Source organism: Scardinius erythrophthalmus (assembly GCF_964197995.2).
Source record: "Scardinius erythrophthalmus genome assembly, chromosome: 18".
NCBI lineage: Eukaryota > Metazoa > Chordata > Actinopteri > Cypriniformes > Leuciscidae > Scardinius > Scardinius erythrophthalmus.
The window spans coordinates 27,727,040-27,745,768 of NC_138238.1; the positions used below are offsets into that span (position 1 = coordinate 27,727,040).

Below are 18,729 nucleotides of genomic sequence, written 5' to 3' on the forward strand. Positions count from 1 at the left end.
ATGTACGTAATTGCTTACGTTGCACGAGTGCCCACTACTGGCGGGAACTGCAATGGGCTGAATTGGAACGTCCTAAGCCCTTGATCACTTGGAATCAGCTATGGAGTTGATTTATTTATTTATTTATTTTTTCCCTTTAAGAATTTGTTTAATGCAGCATCCAAATGTTTATAGGTGTGTTTGAGTTGTTTAAAAAAAAAAAAAAAATAGAATTAATATATAATAGAGTTGTTTGTTGTGGTGGTGATTAGATGAGATCTGTGGGGACGTCACAATCATACTGCATTGTGGGACATATAGGTGCCTGAAGTGTAAATATGAAGTAGACTCGCTCCCTTGGTCCAAATCGAGGGAACGAGGGTCTGTCCATATAAACTTCCCTCGTCCACTTCACAAAGTGGAACGCACTTCAAAATGGCGGCAAGGATTCCCCCGAGGGGAAGTGCTTAGGGAAGTCGCAAGTGCGTGTCTAAAAGTGGACTGGAACAGGGGTTTCATTACTGCAACGTAAAATGGGCGTTTTTTCGAGTTGTGGGGAAGACGCCCCCTTTACAAAAAAATATTTTCTGGAAAAAAAAAAATGTTCTGAAACAATGCACGTATTGTGAAAAGTATTGTACAAATAAATTTGATATGGCTTGATTATAAATGTACCTGGAGTGCAAATCTTTGCACATTGCAACCCAGGAATCTCTCTGATGAGGCAGAGCTGCTTCTCAGGGGGCATTGTCATAGACAAACCCTGAGGGTACATGAGGTCAGAGGTCAGACCCTCCGGTTCCAGCCATACCTGGTGCTGGCGCCCTGGAAACCGAAGCACCTTCGACTCAATGGAGGGGCAGTACCTGTGAGAAATGGTGTCAGATTCATCATTTGATCCAAGCATTTACTCTTAATAATGCCCCATTCTCATCTTGTTAAAATTAGTGTAATACAAATACTTAATCAGTATATTAATTCACCATAAATGCTCTTCTAATGACTAAACAGAGCTAAGAAAGTGCACCAGGCAACACTGGCTGAGCTAAAATGGAATGTAAACTAATATGTGTGTGATACTGTACCTAGCTACCTTTGAATGCTGAGGCCACTGCCATTTTGCTTTTTATATGTTACAATAATAGGAGAGTGGTAGAGGTATAAGCTTTCATACGATTTGAAGTTTCCTTGAATTCATGAGGACGTGAACAGCTTTACTAGTCAGAAATTCATTATTATGGTAATTCAGAAAAAGACGTGAACCCCCACCTTAAGCCAGTGGAAAGTGTTTGTGTGAGTGTTCAAACATTACCTGGGTCCTTTAGTGTCTTGCTGTATGTGTGAGTTATGGTGGCTGCTCTCTTTCACCACTCTTTCTACCCCAGGAGTGGTGTAGGTCAGATAACATGGAAGCTGCTCTTCAGGCTACACAGAAAATTAGCAACATGGCGGTTTACTAATCCAAACTATGATGACAGAGATCAGTACCATATTTTTCAAGGCACATCATATGACAGCTTTGTGTGAGGAACCAAGGGGTTGCAAGGTTGAAAACTGCCAGGCATTCAGAAGTAGCCATGACAAAATAAAAATTTTCTAACTACATAAATGTTTAATTGTTTTTCTAGTCTCCCTTTGACAGTTCAGGATGGTCACAAAAAGTAGAAGAGCTTTGTTCTTGTGGTGCCATTAGCCAATCAGTGTTTACTAAACGCAATTTCCCTGCAGCTCAAGGGCCTAAAACTAACTTTTTGCCACACCTGCCAATGGCCGGTGACTTGACAAAATATACCGGCCATGAATATTTTACAAAAACAGCCAGTTATGATACCAACATTTTAGTGACCAGTGAAAAATTCACAATTCTCTATTCCAATTTCAATATCACAGCTAAAACTACTTCCCTAACTAATATTAATTAAAAACATTATTAAAAAGACAAGTAACAATAGTTTTCAGGTAGAGACATTGAATAAAGTAATCAAATGTAAAATAACACTGTATAAATTAAACAGATTAATCTGCATTCCATAACTTTTTTGGGTTAGAAATTATTCAAAATAAATTTGAGCAAGTAAATAACCAGCCAGTGTTCAAAACTTTCTGCTTGCCTTAGCTCGATTCAAAACAGTAAGCTTGTAATAATGTTTTTAATTCTAGTGATACTGGTGGATTTCCGCGGGAAATTCGAGCATGTCTTTGCGTCATTACGTCTAATCTGAACGTGTATCGGCTAGTAGGCTATATTGCATTTGAGGATGTTGGAGGTGGAGATTTAAAGCCTTTTCTCATAGCACTTGATATAATTAAATTAATCAATTTGATGGCGGATCCAGAAAGGTTCAAACGACAATCACCAGTAACAACTGGAGATTCACCCGTTGTAAAATGCAAAAGAAATCGTTCGGACTTCGGAGTGGCTACAGAAAAAAAGAGACTGCAACCGGGCCCATGCGAAAACAAGGATAAATATCGGAAGGGCATTAAATGTAGTCACGCAATGCTGATGTTGTTAACATTAACAATTTGAGAACAAAGTATAATTTGCACGGTTTGATGTGATATGATAAGCGATCGTTTAGATTTAATCAGCACAATTTACTGCAATGCTTTTTTCCCCCTAGTTGGTCAGAACAAAAGTGGATGTTACTTGTTCAGATGACATTTTCCGGTGAAAATTCTTATGTTGGTCATAGGCCTACTTCCAAAAAGTAGAATCTGTGATTCCAAATGACAGTATCCACACCGGCGCGGCAACTGACAGCCGCACATTCTCCTCAAAGCATTGGATTCATCCGCGCTGTGCCGTGCTGAGGCACAACCCACGTAAAGTTGATAATTCTGCGAATAACTGCAATTGCAGATTTCAAACAGAGATGGCGACAAAGACGAAAAACTACAGACTTAACATAAAAAAGCAAATTGAGACGGCAATTTTTTAATTATTTATTTTTTACATAATTTTGTGTGAATATGTCTGTCCAAGTGCAAAAAGACTTGAAACAGAGCTAATATCAGTATTTACGCACTGTCAGAGACTCTGCTTTCTGGGTGCACGCTTCGAATGAGTGCGCACAATAAACTTACCACACAGCGTGCGAGTAACGAATTGAGTTCCTTTTCGTGTCTTCCTGCACTTGAATATTTAATTTGGCACGACAGTGCAGCACAGTTTACGTTCATGTTCTCACAACGTTGCGTTGTTAGAGTTCATAAAGATGTTACCACCCAAATGGTGATTGACACCACTTAATATACTGGTCAATGCGTTTTTTTTATAGCATTTGGCACTTGGTGAGTTAATTTTAAGCCCTGAGTGAGTAAGCAAAGTAACCCAAGTGAGCACAGACAGAAGCAGGCAGGTCACGTACTTCTGAAGGGTCCACTGAGATAACTGAGAATTAATACAACTATGAATGTATTCGTCTGAAAGAAGAAAGTCATATACACCTTGGATGGCTTGAGGGTGAGTAAATCATGGGGTAATTTTCATTTTAAAGTGAACTACTCCTTTAAGGATAGAATATGACTGGTAATTCATCAGGGTAACTGCACAATTTTTAAAGTCAAATTTAAGGCTTTTTAAGACCTTTTTAAGACCTGAAGAAATCAAAATTAATACCGTACATTAGGGGTGCGCAAAATTGACAAAAATATGTCTCGATATTTTCAAAGTTTTGTTGATAATAATTAGATGATATTTTACTGAATGTGTTTTTGTACTGGAACCCTGGCTGGTTTAGGCCTGTTGTTGACAGCAGACTCACGAAGATATTCATATTTTTTATATTCTATGCAGTGGTCAGTTCACAGTAGTAGTTGTATAAAATAAATAGCACAGATGCAATTGTGCACAGGAAAACAGCACTCTTGCTCATGTGATATTCTAATATAACAACATAATAAGATATAAATATAAGACAAAAACTTATTTGGGGACATCTATAACTGCACTAACACATCACCCAGTGAAAGCAAGCATGAGAGACAAACGCGATGTCAGCTCGCACTCGCAGTGCCTCGTAGTACATAGTTAAAACAATGATTACAATATCATCATAGTTCATAGACAATATTGCACACTCCTAAGCACATAAAGAATGAACTTACAATTGAACAGACATTTACTCGTTTTCTTCTCTCCTCTCGCGTGCAGGAGACAGACGTAGACTAATATGCTGCCGTAAGTGATGCGAATTGTCACGTGAACAAGCAAATCCACAAAGATAGAATAAAAAAAATAATACGTAGGCCTACGCTAATTAGATAGGTTTAATTTTGAAAGCATTTAGATAAGTCTAAGTCAACGTGTCATCTAAAATTTAAGACCTTTCATAAGTAAAAATAAGACTTTTTATGGCCTTAAAAAAAAAAAAATCTAATTTAAGACTTTTTAAGGATCCACGGGGACCCTGTTCATACCTTGCAGTGTGTGTGTGTATTCATGAAGCTGAATGGAGTGGGACTTGGGTCAGGCAAACGAATAAGGGTGAGGGAGAAGTCGATCGTATCCTTGATGATACGGGGAGGAGTACCAGTCCTCAGCCGGCCAACCTTCAACCCCAAAACTTCTTTCAAGGTATGAGAGAGACCTGCACAGGAAGGTGGATCAGCCATTCGCCCCCCTGGAGAAGTGTTTTGGCCGATGAAGAGAGCACCAGACAGGAAGGTGCCAGTGGTCAGAACCACAGAGCGGGAATGGATTTCACCACCTCCATGAGCTGCCACAGACAACATTTGGTCAAAACATGAATCCGTTTCTCTGTTATTAGGAAGAGTGGAGTGCATTGAGTATATGATGTTTCTCACCCAAGCGTATTCCGTAAACTTTATGTCTTCCTGGTTTCTCTGGATCAGCCGTAGTGAATAGAAGGTCCTGCACAGAGCCCTCTAGGATGGTCACTCTCGGTGTAGATAAAAGCTCTGCCTGAAAAACAGAAGGTCAAGATGGTGTTACTATAAAATCCATAGAAATCTATACCTAGATTTTCTTTGGTTGCTGTTCCTATAAGCCACTATCATGGCTGTACCCACCATTGAGGTCTTCCGGTCTTTAGTATTTTTAACCAAGATAACCAAGTTTCTCATGAGCTGCCTCAGCAGTCTACTAGTGCTTGCCAATGTCGAAAGGTTTAAGGCAACCAATCAAAGAAAGCAGGCTTTACTGTTCACAAAGGCTGCTGATTGCGAGATAAGATGCAAGTAGCAAAACTAAACATTTAATATTTTATTGTTTTTTAGTTAGTGAAACGAGGGAATTCATTATTATATTGTATGCATGCACAATTGAATTGAAACGAGGGAACGGTTTAGTAAAACGTACTGGCGTATTAGTAAGTCAAGGGAACTAATTGTTAATTCATGGCCACTATGTACTTTTTTTCCCCCATATGTCATGTGCAGGGCTCCATGGTTTTCAACAGATTAGGCATAATAATATTAATGAATGTGCCTATATTGAGAATTAATTTAATAAACTTAGTGACCTAGCTTTCCTGGTAGCCTTCAGTAAATTCACTTGTCTAAGAAAATAATTCTTAAAACGTGTACAAATAAATATCAGTTGACTCGATGTTTGCTTTCTTCAGTCAAGTCAAGTCACCTTCATTTATATATCACTTTTTACAATACAGATTGTTTCAAAACAACTTTACAGTGATAATAGGAAATGGATGGAACAGAGATTGTTTTGGCTGTACAGCAGCTCTAGAAGAAAGTCATTGTCCAGTTTAAGTAAGTTTTTGATTGATTTACTTCCGTTGTAGAAATCATTAGTTATTAACCGCTTACACAACACCATTTTCAACTGAAAACAGAAAATTTTGAATGCATTCTGGCCATTCATTTACACGATAATGGCGTTTTGGTGGCCTGAGAACGCAAACTTTGAAATAGGGATCAAAGTGAAAGTTTTTTAAATCAATACCGTTAACATCTCCGTGTAAACTTCAAAAACGTGTATCTGTGAAAACGGTGACGGCATGCACATGCATATTACATCTATGAAATTTATAGTTTTATTTATGAGAATAAAGACTTCAATTAAATCTGTTTATCATATAAAGCAATCATTTCTCTTTAGAAGACATGGATTAAACTGCTCGATTACTTTTACAATGTCTTTATAAAGGTTTTGAAGTTTGAAAGTTTGGTTGCATGGAGTTTCAATAGATGGACAAAAGTCAAGTCAAGTCAAGTCAAGTTTATTTATATAGCGCTTTTCACAACACAGGTTGTATCAAAGCAGCTTCACAGTAATAAATTAGAACAATACATCAATGTTTGTTTCTAGTGGAACGTCTACGTTCGGTAATGCTGATCAATAGTATCGTTGATTGATTAATTAAATTAAATATCCCCAAATATCCCCAACTGAGCAAGCCAAAGGCAACAGTGGCAAGGAACCGAAAAACTCCATCAGGTGACCTAATGGAGAAAAAAAAACCTTGGGAGAACCCGGGCTCAGTCGGGGGCCAGTTCTCCTCTGGCGTTTATGAACTAGAGGTCGGATTTAACTGTAGAATTAAAAGTATTATATGAATGCCTGGCTGAAGAGATGCGTCTTTAATCTAGTTTTAAACTGGGAGAGCGAGTCTGAGCAACGAACAGTATCCGGAAGACTATTCCAGAGTTTTGGTGCTAAATGTGAAAATGCTTTCCCTCCTTTGGTGGACCTAGATATCCTAGGTATGACCAAAAGCCTTGAATTTAGTGACCTTAAAGAGCGCGATGGATTATAGGGCGATAGAAGATCCGTTAAATAGACTGGAGCTAAGCCGTTTAGGGCTTTATAAGTCAGTAGCAATACCTTGTAATTAATACGGGACTTTATAGGTAACCAATGTAGGGATGATAAAATCGGTGTTATATGATCATATTTTCTTGATCTAGTTAGAACTCTAGCGGCGGCATTTTGGACTAACTGTAGCTTGTTTATTGAGGATGCAGGACAACCGGCTAATAACGCATTACAGTAATCTAGTCTCGAGGTCATGAATGCATGAACTAACTTTTCTGCGTCAGAAACTGATAGCATATTATGTAGCTTAGCAATGTTTCTAAGGTGGAAAAAGGCTGTTCTTGTAACATATGAAATATGATTTTCAAAAGACAGGTTGCAGTCTAATATAACACCCAGGTCTTTTACTGTAGAGGATGAAGTAACAGGACATCCTACTATGTTAAAGTTGTATTGTGAGAGGTTTTGTGGGTGGTTTTTTGAACCGATAAGTAGTACCTCTGTCTTGTCTGGATTTAATAAAAGAAAATTATGCGTCATCCAATCTTTTATATCTTTAACACACTCTGTCAATTTGGATAATTTAGCGTTTTCATCTGGCCGTGATGAAATATAGATTTGAGTGTCATCAGCATAACAATGGAAACTAATTCCATGTTTCCTTATAATATTTCCAAGTGGTAGCATATATATTGAGAATAATAGAGGGCCTAACACAGATCCCTGCGGCACTCCATAGTTTACTGGAGTTATGATAGATTTTTCTCCATTTAAATAAACAAAATGGTAGCGGTCAGATAAATACGATCTAAACCAGCTTAATGCTTGTCCTTGAACACCAGTATAATTTTGTAGTCGATCTAAGAGTATTGTATGATCTATAGTATCGAACGCAGCACTAAGATCAAGTAAAACTAATATTGAGATACAGCCTTGGTCAGAAGCTAAAAGTAAATCATTTGTGATTTTAACGAGCGCAGTTTCAGTGCTATGATGCGGCCTGAATCCAGACTGAAACTTTTCATAGGTGTCATTTTCTTGTAAGAAAGAGCCCAGTTGAGCGGACACAACTTTTTCTAGTATTTTAGACATAAAAGGTAGATTTGAAATGGGTCTATAATTTACTAGATTATTCGGATCTAATTGTGGTTTCTTAATGAGAGGTTTTATAACTGCCAGTTTAAATGTTTTTGGAACATAACCTAAAGATAAAGACGAGTTAATAATATTGAGGAGAGGCTCTTCCACTACAGGTAACACTTCTTTCAATAGTTTAGTTGGTATGGGATCTAATAAACATGTTGTTGTTTTAGATGAAGTAAAAAGTTTATTTAACTCTTTTTGTTCTATAGTTGTGAAGCACTGTAATTGTTCTTGCGGCGTGATAATTGAGGCTGAATTATAAGGCGCGATTGAGGATTGAACGTTTACAATTGTGGTTCTGATGTTTTCTATTTTCTCAGTGAAGAACTTCATGAAATCATTACTACTAAACTGTAATGGAATACTTTGTTCAGGAGACATCTGTTTATTTGTTAGTCTCGCCACGGTGTTAAATAAGAACTTAGGATTGTTATGGTTGTTTTCTATTAGTTTGCGTAGATGCTCAGCCCTGGCCGCTTTTAGGGCCTTTTTATAACGTGACATACTGTCTTTCCATGCGATTCTAAAGACCTCTAAGTTGGTTTGTTTCCATTTACGCTCTAAATTACGGGTTTCTCTCTTTAGAACACGCGTAGTATTGTTGTACCATGGTGCTTTACTTTTCTCTCTGACCTTTTTTAATCTAATGGGCGCAACAATATCCAATGATCCAGAGAAAATGGTGCTCATAGTGCTAGTTAATTCCTCAAGTTCATCTGTTTGTTTGGGTTCACTGAGCAGCTGAGACAGATCCGATAAGCTGTTTGAAAAATTATCTATGGTGGATGGAAGGATTGTTCTGCCTACTCGATAACGCGGCGCAGCATGATATATTACAGGAGTACGTAATATGCAAGTTACCATGTAATGGTCAGTGACATCGTCACTTTGTGGAATGATATCTATATCGGTTGGATCGGTTCCATGTGATATAATTAAATCGAGTGTATGATTAAATCGATGAGTCGGTCCGGTAATGTTTTGCTTGACCCCAAAGGAGTTTAATAAATCTGTAAACGCAGCCCCTAACGCATCATTTTGATTATCTACATGGATATTAAAGTCTCCAACAATTAATGCTTTATCGAAGTTAACTAATAGGTCTGAGAGAAAATCTGCAAACTCTTTTAGGAAATGAGCGTAAGGCCCAGGCGGTCTATATACGGTAGCCAAGGCTAGAGATAATAGGGATGTTTTTCGAACATCTAAGAGCGTAACATTTAGTACAAGTACTTCAAATGAAATAAACTTATAACCCGTTTTCTGAGTAACATTGAGAAAATCTCTATAGATTGTTGCAACACCGCCGCCACGACCATTCAGACGGGGCTCGTGCTTATAGGAGTATCCTGCTGGAGTAGACTCATTTAAACCAAAATAATCATTTGGTTTAAGCCAGGTTTCAGTAAGGCAAAGTACATCGAAGCTATTATCTGTGACTATTTCATTTACAATAACTGCCTTAGGTGTGAGTGATCTAATGTTTAGAAGACCTAGCTTTAAAAATTGTTTTTGATTACCAATAGCAACATTTTCTGGTTTAATAACAATTAGATTTTTTCTAGATCCTGCAGTAGATTTATGATTTGATCTCACTAAACGAGGAATAGACACAGTTTCTATGCAATGTTCTACACTATTTATATCAGTTAAATTGGTGCAGCAGAGACTATGATTTGGACTTTTGTTTACTAGTCAAAAACAAAAGTCCAAATCATAGTCTCTGCTCAACTCAACTAATTAGTATTTTCTTTAGTAATGCTGACAGAATGGAACCTGTATAAAGTCTTTATAGCGTTGGCGGTCCAGCTGGGTTCTGGGGCCCCACACTGCAGGCCCCTTACTGCGGTTAAGAATAGAAAAATGAACCCCGGCCCAGTCTCCAGCCCGTCCCATGACACCATCCAGAGCATCAATCTCCTTCACCAGATGACCTTTCCCGACACCCCCCAGCGATGGGTTACACGAGAGCGCCCCTACAAGACAAATGGAGAACTGTGTTTAGAGGTTGTTCTGAATAATATCTAAATAAGGTGCTATAGTAAACCTTTCAACTCACCGATAGTTTGGATTTTCTGTGTGATGAGAAGTGTCTTTGCTCCAACTCTGCTGGCGGCTGCCACTGCTTCGGTTCCAGCATGACCGCCACCCACCACGATGACATCATAATGTTGAGTGTGAATATCAGAGGCCTGAATGGAGCAGGTGGAGAGAGTCTTTGGAAAGTGCAATCTTCTTACCAACATGTGCGATGATTGTCAAGGTGGTACACTGCCTTGGATGGTAAGGATTTTCGATCTGTGATCAAAAAGGGAGGTATAAAAAGCTGCTTTAGTAATCAACATGCTTTTACATCTGTCTACAAGCAGCATAGAACACTCTCCAGCTGAAATACTAAATGATTGTTTTTTTTTAAACAGCAAATCTAATCTCTATCATAAATGTTGCATCTGAAAACCCAGCTGCATTATCCTGCAAAAAAATGTTTATGGAAATTGCACCATAGCAATTTGTACAAATTAAACATGTTTTAATATTTTTAAATTAAAGATGTTTTAACAAACATTTTACTACAAATACAACCAAAATACCATGGTTAATATAGTTAAACCATGCATAACCACAAATTAACCACGATTTAAAAACCATGGTATTTGTGGTAAAACTGTGGTTATACAAATGGTAATCAATCCGCCAAAAAAGCATGGTTATAATAAAACTAAGGTTCATTTTCATAGGGGACGTAACCAGCGTGAAGTTGGCCCCCCACCCAACGCAAAACATCAGCAAAATAGTCCCAATTGTTTGTGCTGGTTTGTGCCGGTTAACGTTTTGTTGGTGCTGCTTCCATGTTTTTTAAATATTAGACATTGAATTTTAGGCAATGATGTAACCAGCCCCCCCACATGATCCAAATTCACCCAAAGTAGTCTCAACCGTTTGTGCTTCGTTTGTGCTGTAAAATTTTTTGTTTGTGCTGCTTCAGTTTTTAAAATATTAGACAATACATTGAACTGAATGACATTGAACGGCGAGTTATCATAATTACTTAAATACATAATTACAGAATCATAATTACTACGTGTGATTGACATTCTGATATAGGCCTAAATTGTGTCAACCAATTAATGAATGTAATGCTCTCATCTGTCGCATAAGACATTTGTGTGGAAAAAAAAATGGCAAAATAACAACTGGCAAGTGCAAAATATTGTTGTGTCCTCTTTTATTTTATTATTTTCGATTAATTTCACATAAATTCAGTATATAAATACATTTGTGTTGGATTTGCCGTACCGGTGTTGGTTTTTGAACAGCCCCTAGTAGAGTAACCTATGTAGGCACTTTGTATGCACTTAGGGGCGAGTATGATTATTAACATTTAAATTTCTTTGAATTAGATTTTCTTAAATATTGACCTATTGCCTATTGACCTGCATAACTTTCTGGCTCCCGCTGGCTACAGGGGATATGCTCTGCATTTTGTAAAAAAAAAAAAAAAAAAAAAACACCTTACACATTGTGTAAGGTCACAAGGCAGGCGCATATCCGTGACAGGTCCCGTGGCAGGGGCATTTAACAGTGACGGATCCTCTGGCAGCTGGCCCTAGCGGTGACAGGTTAGGTGACAGGTCGAGCGGCAGCTCCCCTGAGAAGGGTATTCCTGCACAACCGGAGGCTGCAGTTTCAGGACCCCAGTTTTTTGTGACTTTGTGACACCTACCGAACTGGATCACCAAAAACACTAATTTAAGATGGACGACATGAACACCAATCAGACTTTGTGACACCTACCGAACTGGATCACCAAAAACACTAATTTAAGATGGACGACATGGACACCAATCAGACTGTGAGTACCGATATTCAATTAAGTTTTATTTTATAACGTTTAAACGAAGCAAAGTTTATATAGCCAAAGTGAGAGCTGCTAACTATGAATTAATAATTAATTACCACGAATTTAGAATTTGTGTGCTAATTTTATTAATTACTATGACGTTCTTAATTCGTGGCCATGATTTAATGAATCCTTGTTGAGTTTTAATGACTCTAATCAATAAGTAAATCTAGCCAGCACATTAATTAAACTTAAAAAGATGACAAAAGCATGTAGATGTGTGTAAGATTTACCTGTAGCTTACTGTATTAGTGTGAAACTTGCTTAATACTCATTGTTTTACCATATTAGTTAAGTATAAAATGTATACTTAAGTATGAAGTGCAGTTCATCTGTGGTGTTCTTTTTCCAGAGGTATGCCGAACCATGTAATGTGTTTGTGTGTCCTGCTCCTGCACTTACAAAATGTACTGTATTTACTGCATGCTAGCGCTACTCGTGTATGGACCCATGTATAATGGCTTGCTGTTCAGTAGTGGTATAATAGTATATTTATATTAACGTTTTTCATAGGCCATCATATATGCCCTGGCTGTCCTCTGGAATGTCTCCTTGCAGGAGGCTGAGCAGGTCTTCCTTTCTGGTCCGGATTATCATTACAGGTCAGATTAAATTATGAATTATTTTTGCACAATGCCCAGTGCACCCTTTTGTTACTGATATTTATGTTAACACAACAGTGATTGTTCTCTGATAATTTCAGAGAAGTGGAAGAATTTAACTGAAAAATTGACAAACAATTGAGGAAAGAAGGGAGACCATTCAATTGGTGGGTATTGCTCTTATATACTTACAAATTTGGAGCTTCAGTAACATGAATTTTCTGTTTGGCTTTCTCTCTACAACTCCAACCGTGCATAAGTGTTAAATCAGAGATATGTATTTCAGTTGAACATGTTAAACAAATGTTTCTTCTCTCTCTCTCTCTCTCTCTCTCTCTCTCTCTCTCTCTCTCTCTCTCTCTCTCTCTCTCTCTCTCTCTCTCTCTCTCTCTCTCTCTCTCTCTCTCTCTCTCTCTCTCTCTCTCTCTCTCTCTCTCTCTCTCTCTCTCTCTCTCTCTCTCTCTCTCTCTCTCTCTCTCTCACTCTCTCTCTCTCTCTCTCTCTCTCTCTCTCTCACACAGAGTTGAAGCCTACAGCCATTCTGTCTTTTTGGTACTGTTGTTATTCCAAAAATGACATATATATATATAAATATACATTCTTGAATCATTCTTGAGTCTTGTCTTGCCTCTCTACAACCTTTAAAATATCTGGCTGTAATGTAGTGACTGTGTGGCAGGATGGGGTACTACCCCTCCTAATTTTGTAATTTGAGGTTTGGCCAATGGACTAGGACCATGGGTGTATAAGAGCACGGGCTGCCAGTCGCAGGTATGTGTCATTCTCCGGGGCCGTGACGTCATGACGCGCCTTGCTGCTGGGGTTGGAGCGGAGTGTTGACACGTATTGTCAATCATAGAGACCGCTGAAGCTCCTGAGCCACTGACTGTGCTGTTTACCGGCATGTTGCGGGTTGGAGAAATGAATGTGGACATTGAGACGGTAAGGAAAGCATGTATGTACGGCGACGTTTGTGTAATGGGGTTTCTATGGGTTGCTTCAACTGAGCAGGTACTAATTTGTATGCTTTACATAGTCTAAAGTCTATCCGCACTCTCCACCGACAAGTTTATCGGGGATATCTGGCTCCATGCATCGCTAGATTTCGGGATATTAACCCCGGAGCAACATGTTCTATCGTGAGTATACTTGCTCGAGCCTGAAGTCAGGGGAGAATGAATGGCAGTGTAACGTTTTCTGTTTGTTTTTAGGCACGTGATAAGGGCAATGGCGGAAGTCTGATCAAGTGCTATGCTCTGTGCCTCATCATAGTTGCTGTTCGCTCCGATGCTCTGTGCCCTCTCATAAAGTTGCTGTTCTGTTTCCACTGGATTAGTCCGTGTTTACTACGGGACTGATATGCTTCCAATGAGCTTTTCATGTTGTTTTTAAGTGAACTTTCTGTGCTTCCTAAGCTCTGTTGTGGAAGTGTGTCTTAGTAATATGCTTTAAGTTCTTTTGTTTTTCTTTTCTGGTTTATTTCTTTAATTGGTTTCAAATGGTTTGGTATTTCTGAATTTGTATTTTTGTTTCAATTTATTTATTTATTGTGATTATTGGATATATATTGATTTCATCTAACGATTATTACGGTTGAGCTATACTGCCAAATTTATTTATTTGTTTATAGTGGTTCTTTAATTGGAGTTTGTTTATGCTTTGGTTTTTTTGTCAAATGTGATTTTTGATTTGTGTAGACTCGGGTGGGACCGAGTAGTTGGTTCCTGCCTGGAACTACAGTTAATTTAGATTTTTGTATTGTCAAATTATTGTTTTACTTTTGCATATCTCTACCTTATCTAAATGTCCATTTCTCTCTTGTTGGCAGGATCTGGGCACCCGGGGGCAGACAAGTGACCTTCTTTGGGTGGTGGCATCCTTCACTGTGTGTCGTGCTCTTCACTGACATTAGTCGGTGTGTGTGCTAATGTGTGTGCACTGTGATTTGAGTGATTTTCATTATTTAATGGTGATCTTCTATCTGCGACTGCCCCTGTTGGTAAGCCCCCGTTCCTTTGCCAGTAATAATTGAACTTCCCAAATGAGATGAGTGTGGCTGTCTGTCAATGCCTCTAACTGTCAATAAAATATTTTTGTACAATCATGTTTGTCTCTGACTCAACTGGTAATTAGAACCTGTGTGTGCCTTTAGAGGGCGCTTTAAATTCCTTGGGTGAAATTCCCAATGTGGCGTAGTTGGAAAGAGAAATCAACCTGAGTTGCTGAGCACGTGTATAATTAGTGCTCCGCCTCACCCTATAGTCCCCGCTCTGCCACAACTGCATATGCCGATTCCATCTTTATTTTACCTGATAATGAGCTAATTAGTTAAACTTGAGGAGGTTAATGAATATACAGTATAATTCAAGAAACTAAGACCTACTCAACTTTTTCAGTTATTTAAAGATTGATATACATTTTTCAATTATATTTTGTTATTAATTTGTTTACATTTAAAACTGTGTCTCACGTTGTGTACACACTTTGTCATTAACCTCTGATGCATTTTGAATCAAAAATCACATTTATTAAAAAAAAAAAAATACTGCTGAGATCAAATATCTTGATACTAGTATGTACAAAGTAACTAAACCACCTGGGTCTTAGAACTGCGGTCCTGAAACTGCAGCCGCCATATCATCCAGTTCGGTAGGTGGCGCTGTCACAAAAAACTAGGGTCCTGGAACTGGGGTCCTAGAACTGGGGTCCTGAAACTGCAGCCTCCGGTTGTGCAGGAACATACTACTGGCAGAGCCCGTCTACGCCTTATTAGACATTCTCTGCTACTGGGCTCCCCCTCCCACCCAAAGGTGACCTCAGAATGACCTATAAATATTATTTTAATATCTAAAAAAACCGAAGCAGCACAAACGATTTTTTACGGCACAGACAACGCATTCTCATCCTTGGGCGTCATATACTGACGCTTTTGAAATTTCGTCGACATCGAACGCACATGGCACCCTTTAGCGTCAATATGACACGCACAGAGCTTTGTTCGGTTATGGGTAGGTTTATGTCTAGTGTAGGGTTAGGGTTAGACCGCTAGGAGGCGCCTTCTGGCCCATTTCTATCTGCGTCTCATATTGACGCTAAAGAGACGCTAACAGACGATTGAGACTTTTTTTGCCGACGTTTTGCGTTGGGTGAGGGGCCAACTTCACGCAAGTGGGGATGTTTTCTGGAAATACGCGCTGCAAGGTATAATAATACTATGTAAAGTAACCTACAATGGTATGTCCATTCGCCACCACATTCTACTCTGAGCTTGCAGGAAAAAGCTTTCCTGTTTATTACCGTAAAGCTGCTTTGAAACTATATCTATGTATAAAGGGCTAAATAAAGATGACTTGACTTAAATTATCGTGAATGCGTGCCTTGATTTAACTGCATGTTCGTTGATATATGACTTAGACTTAATGCTCACTTCTGGAACTCTAACATGACAATAAACTTCTGACAATTGCACTGCAAGAACTACTCACCACTGCCCCTTCTTTTATCTTTCTTCTTCTTTTATTTTAATGGTGGGCTGATGTCATGATGAGCATTCTCACCACTGCTCCAGATGTAATTTCTCCTGTTTAAACAAGTTATTCTTTGTCGTTACAGTGAACAACATCCTCTCGGTGACCAAGATCCATAGACAGTAAAAGAAATGGACACAGCGACCCCATTGGATTCAACAGAGACAAAGTGAAGCCAATTAGAAAATCTTACTTCCTGGGGGTCCAGCGTACTGCGCAGACTCAAACTGAGCTCGACGACGTAGATGTGACGTGAGCAAACCGTCTGTCTTCTAGTAGCTGTGCCAAGATCAATCTGAATCATTACCTTCCGAAACTCGCAGAGACGGAGAGCGTGAGTAGGAGCTGTCCATGATCTTGGAGCAGGAGAAACTTTTTGTAGGTGTTCTGATTAATTACTTTGTCATTTTGCCTCGACGTCCTCCCGATTGCCCGCGAGCTTCTCCTCCTGTCCATACGGTAATTCTCTACTGTGCGACAGAGAGTCGCGTGGCTGTGACGCAATCGTTAGCTTACTTTTACAAAAACTGCTTCTACAGCGCCATAACGTAAGATACAAGGTAATGGAGCCTTTTATACATTTTCGTGTTTCTTTAGAATTAAATAATGGACAAATGGAGTCTTTAAACGCCTCAGATGTGAAGTTATTCGCTGTCAAAGTGACGCCAAAATGAATGGGAGTCAATGGGATGCTAACTGCAGGTGGGGTTCCGTTAGCCAATGGCGGCGTCCGGGGGTACTTCAAAATAATACAAATCCCTGCACCCTTGCCAAGATCAGAAAGCAGGCAGCCATGTCTCAACATTTTTTACCTTAATAACTGTCATAGATACGCAAAATTACCGTAACAACAGACGTAGGCATTCGTTTTTTTATTTTTTTTTATTTTTTTTATTGCAATAATAATAGGGGAATACAGAGATATGCAAAACACTTGAGTCTATACAAATTCACAACTCTGCATCTTGCATCAGAAAATCAATCATACAACTAATACATCAATTATCATTTTCAATAATTGAGATGTCTTAACAGCTTTACGATTGTTCTGTATTGAAGTCAGAGAATCATCGTAAAAAACCTTTAATTCAGTGGAAAATAGTCTACCATTTGGTACAATTAACATATTTTACTTTGTATATATTATATTTTCCAAATAAAATTAAAATTGTTGTTATATTATCCATTTCCAATATACCGGTATCACATAGGCATTCGTTTTACCTCATTATTATTTTCTAATATTTAATGCACATATGTTATTGAAATACAATAAACATGAAAACAAATCTATTGTAGTGTTAATTATAACATACATAAAGAAAACCAAAACCAACCTGCAAAAATAAATAACCAAATATGATAGGTCTGTGTATTTTTTTTAAAGCCATCGGCCTACATTTATTTACATTTATTGTATATTATCTTTATTGTATATTCAACTTTTCAATGTTTTTTTTTTTTTTTCAATAAAAAAAAATAAAAAATGTTTACCTACAGAAATAGTGGGTTATAATATTTGACAGAAATAGGCTATACTTGAATTGGATTGTATACTGAAATAGGCCCATATGCGATCAATCATTTTCACACAGTGAAATTGGCAGTGACATAAATTTTGTGTTTCACAAAGTTTGTTGCTTCAGTTGTAGTGATGTTGATTCACAGATTATTGAGCAGTGGCGATTTGTTTAAGACTGCAAGGGATGCTCGGCTTCCCCTATAATGTCAAAAAAATTAACGGTCAAATATGTACTATTGTATTAACATTTTATTGACTAAAATGCGTTAGAAAACGTTCGTCTCAAAGACGAGTTCGTTCAGAATCAGCTACATACAGCAGGTCTGCTGACTCGATTTCCTTCTCATACATTCCCGTAGCGTCACAGACAGCGCATTTCCCTGTTGAAGCCCAGCTTCCATTGACTTCTATGGGGCTGCTTCAAACAGTTTTTTTCTGCGCTTCGAAACTAGACGGTCATTGGATAAATGCTGCGATTATGTCCCGCCCATGGAAGCTCAGCTTCTCTGGGGGTGAACGGGGAGTGGGCTGGCCTGGACTCCGGGCTTCCGCGTGATGATTGGAGGGTCTGTCGAAAGGCTGTGTCTGCTTTTGATTGACAGCGATTTCATACAATAAAAAGTCGCTGATGTTGAAGCTGTTCGAGCTCAGTCCCATCGCGGATTTTTCAAAGACAAACTGCTGCAACCTATTTCTTGGTATTTGCTTGTCGAAATTGCTTGCCAATTTTCAATAATGGTGTGTTTAATGAGCTCCAGTATCCGCAGTGATGGGCAACGGCAAACTCAGTTTATTCATCAGATTGTGTAAGCATTGTGTAAGTAACTTTAACTTTAAGCTAACTATATTCTTCTCCCAGTTCACCGGCCACTTACTTTCATGTATTTCGGGAGAAGTGGATGAATTCACGTGCTGTAAATCCAACAGATCCGATTCTCTGAACAGTGGCACAAACTAACGCGATCGTTTTAAATAATGGTGTGTTTAATGAGCTCCAGTATCCGCAGTGATGGGCAACGGCATCATTAAAAGGTGTTTAAACAACATAACACTTCCACTTGCATATATTTGACAATCGGAATATCAGATATTTCATGCCATAGCTAACTTTATTAATTAATTAATTTATAACTTTATAAATTTGTGAATATTTTGAATAAAAAAATGAAATAAAAGCAGATTTGTCACGTGACAAGCAATGACGCGTCACCATGGAAACTCACAGGGGTCAGCCAGGATATTTTAAATTTACGTTTAAAAGGGTTTAATATGAATACACATATTTTTTTATAATACATTTCACACAATTATACATT

The 18,729-nt window shown here is 38.4% G+C and overlaps 1 protein-coding gene and 1 long non-coding RNA gene across 5 annotated transcripts in view; one reads left to right on the forward strand and one right to left on the reverse strand.

The window, feature by feature from the left end:
• Nucleotides 1-16,111, reverse strand: part of mto1 (mitochondrial tRNA translation optimization 1) — a 48,217-nt gene extending 32,106 nt beyond the window's left edge. For 2 of the 3 annotated variants that reach the window (XM_081393481.1, XM_081393480.1), the window contains exons 1-7: nt 15,850-16,111; nt 9,921-10,159; nt 9,638-9,837; nt 4,789-4,906; nt 4,402-4,700; nt 1,292-1,404; nt 655-845 (exon numbers count right to left, since the gene is read on the reverse strand). In XM_081393481.1, the coding sequence (XP_081249607.1) occupies nt 655-845; nt 1,292-1,404; nt 4,402-4,700; nt 4,789-4,906; nt 9,638-9,837; nt 9,921-10,107 (1,108 nt within the window). In that variant the 5' untranslated portion in view covers nt 10,108-10,159; nt 15,850-16,111. The remainder of the gene's footprint in view (nt 1-654; nt 846-1,291; nt 1,405-4,401; nt 4,701-4,788; nt 4,907-9,637; nt 9,838-9,920; nt 10,160-15,849) is intronic. The other variant, XM_081393482.1, reaches the window with a different exon arrangement.
• Nucleotides 13,138-14,468, forward strand: LOC308707221. Of its 2 annotated transcripts, none has more exons than XR_014032143.1 (3): nt 13,138-13,306; nt 13,401-13,503; nt 13,576-14,468. It is a non-coding gene; the product is annotated as an uncharacterized lncRNA (long non-coding RNA). The 2 variants fall into 2 exon arrangements; XR_014032144.1 differs by having other exon boundaries at nt 13,166-13,306; nt 14,193-14,328.
• Nucleotides 16,112-18,729: the final 2,618 nt, after the last annotated feature.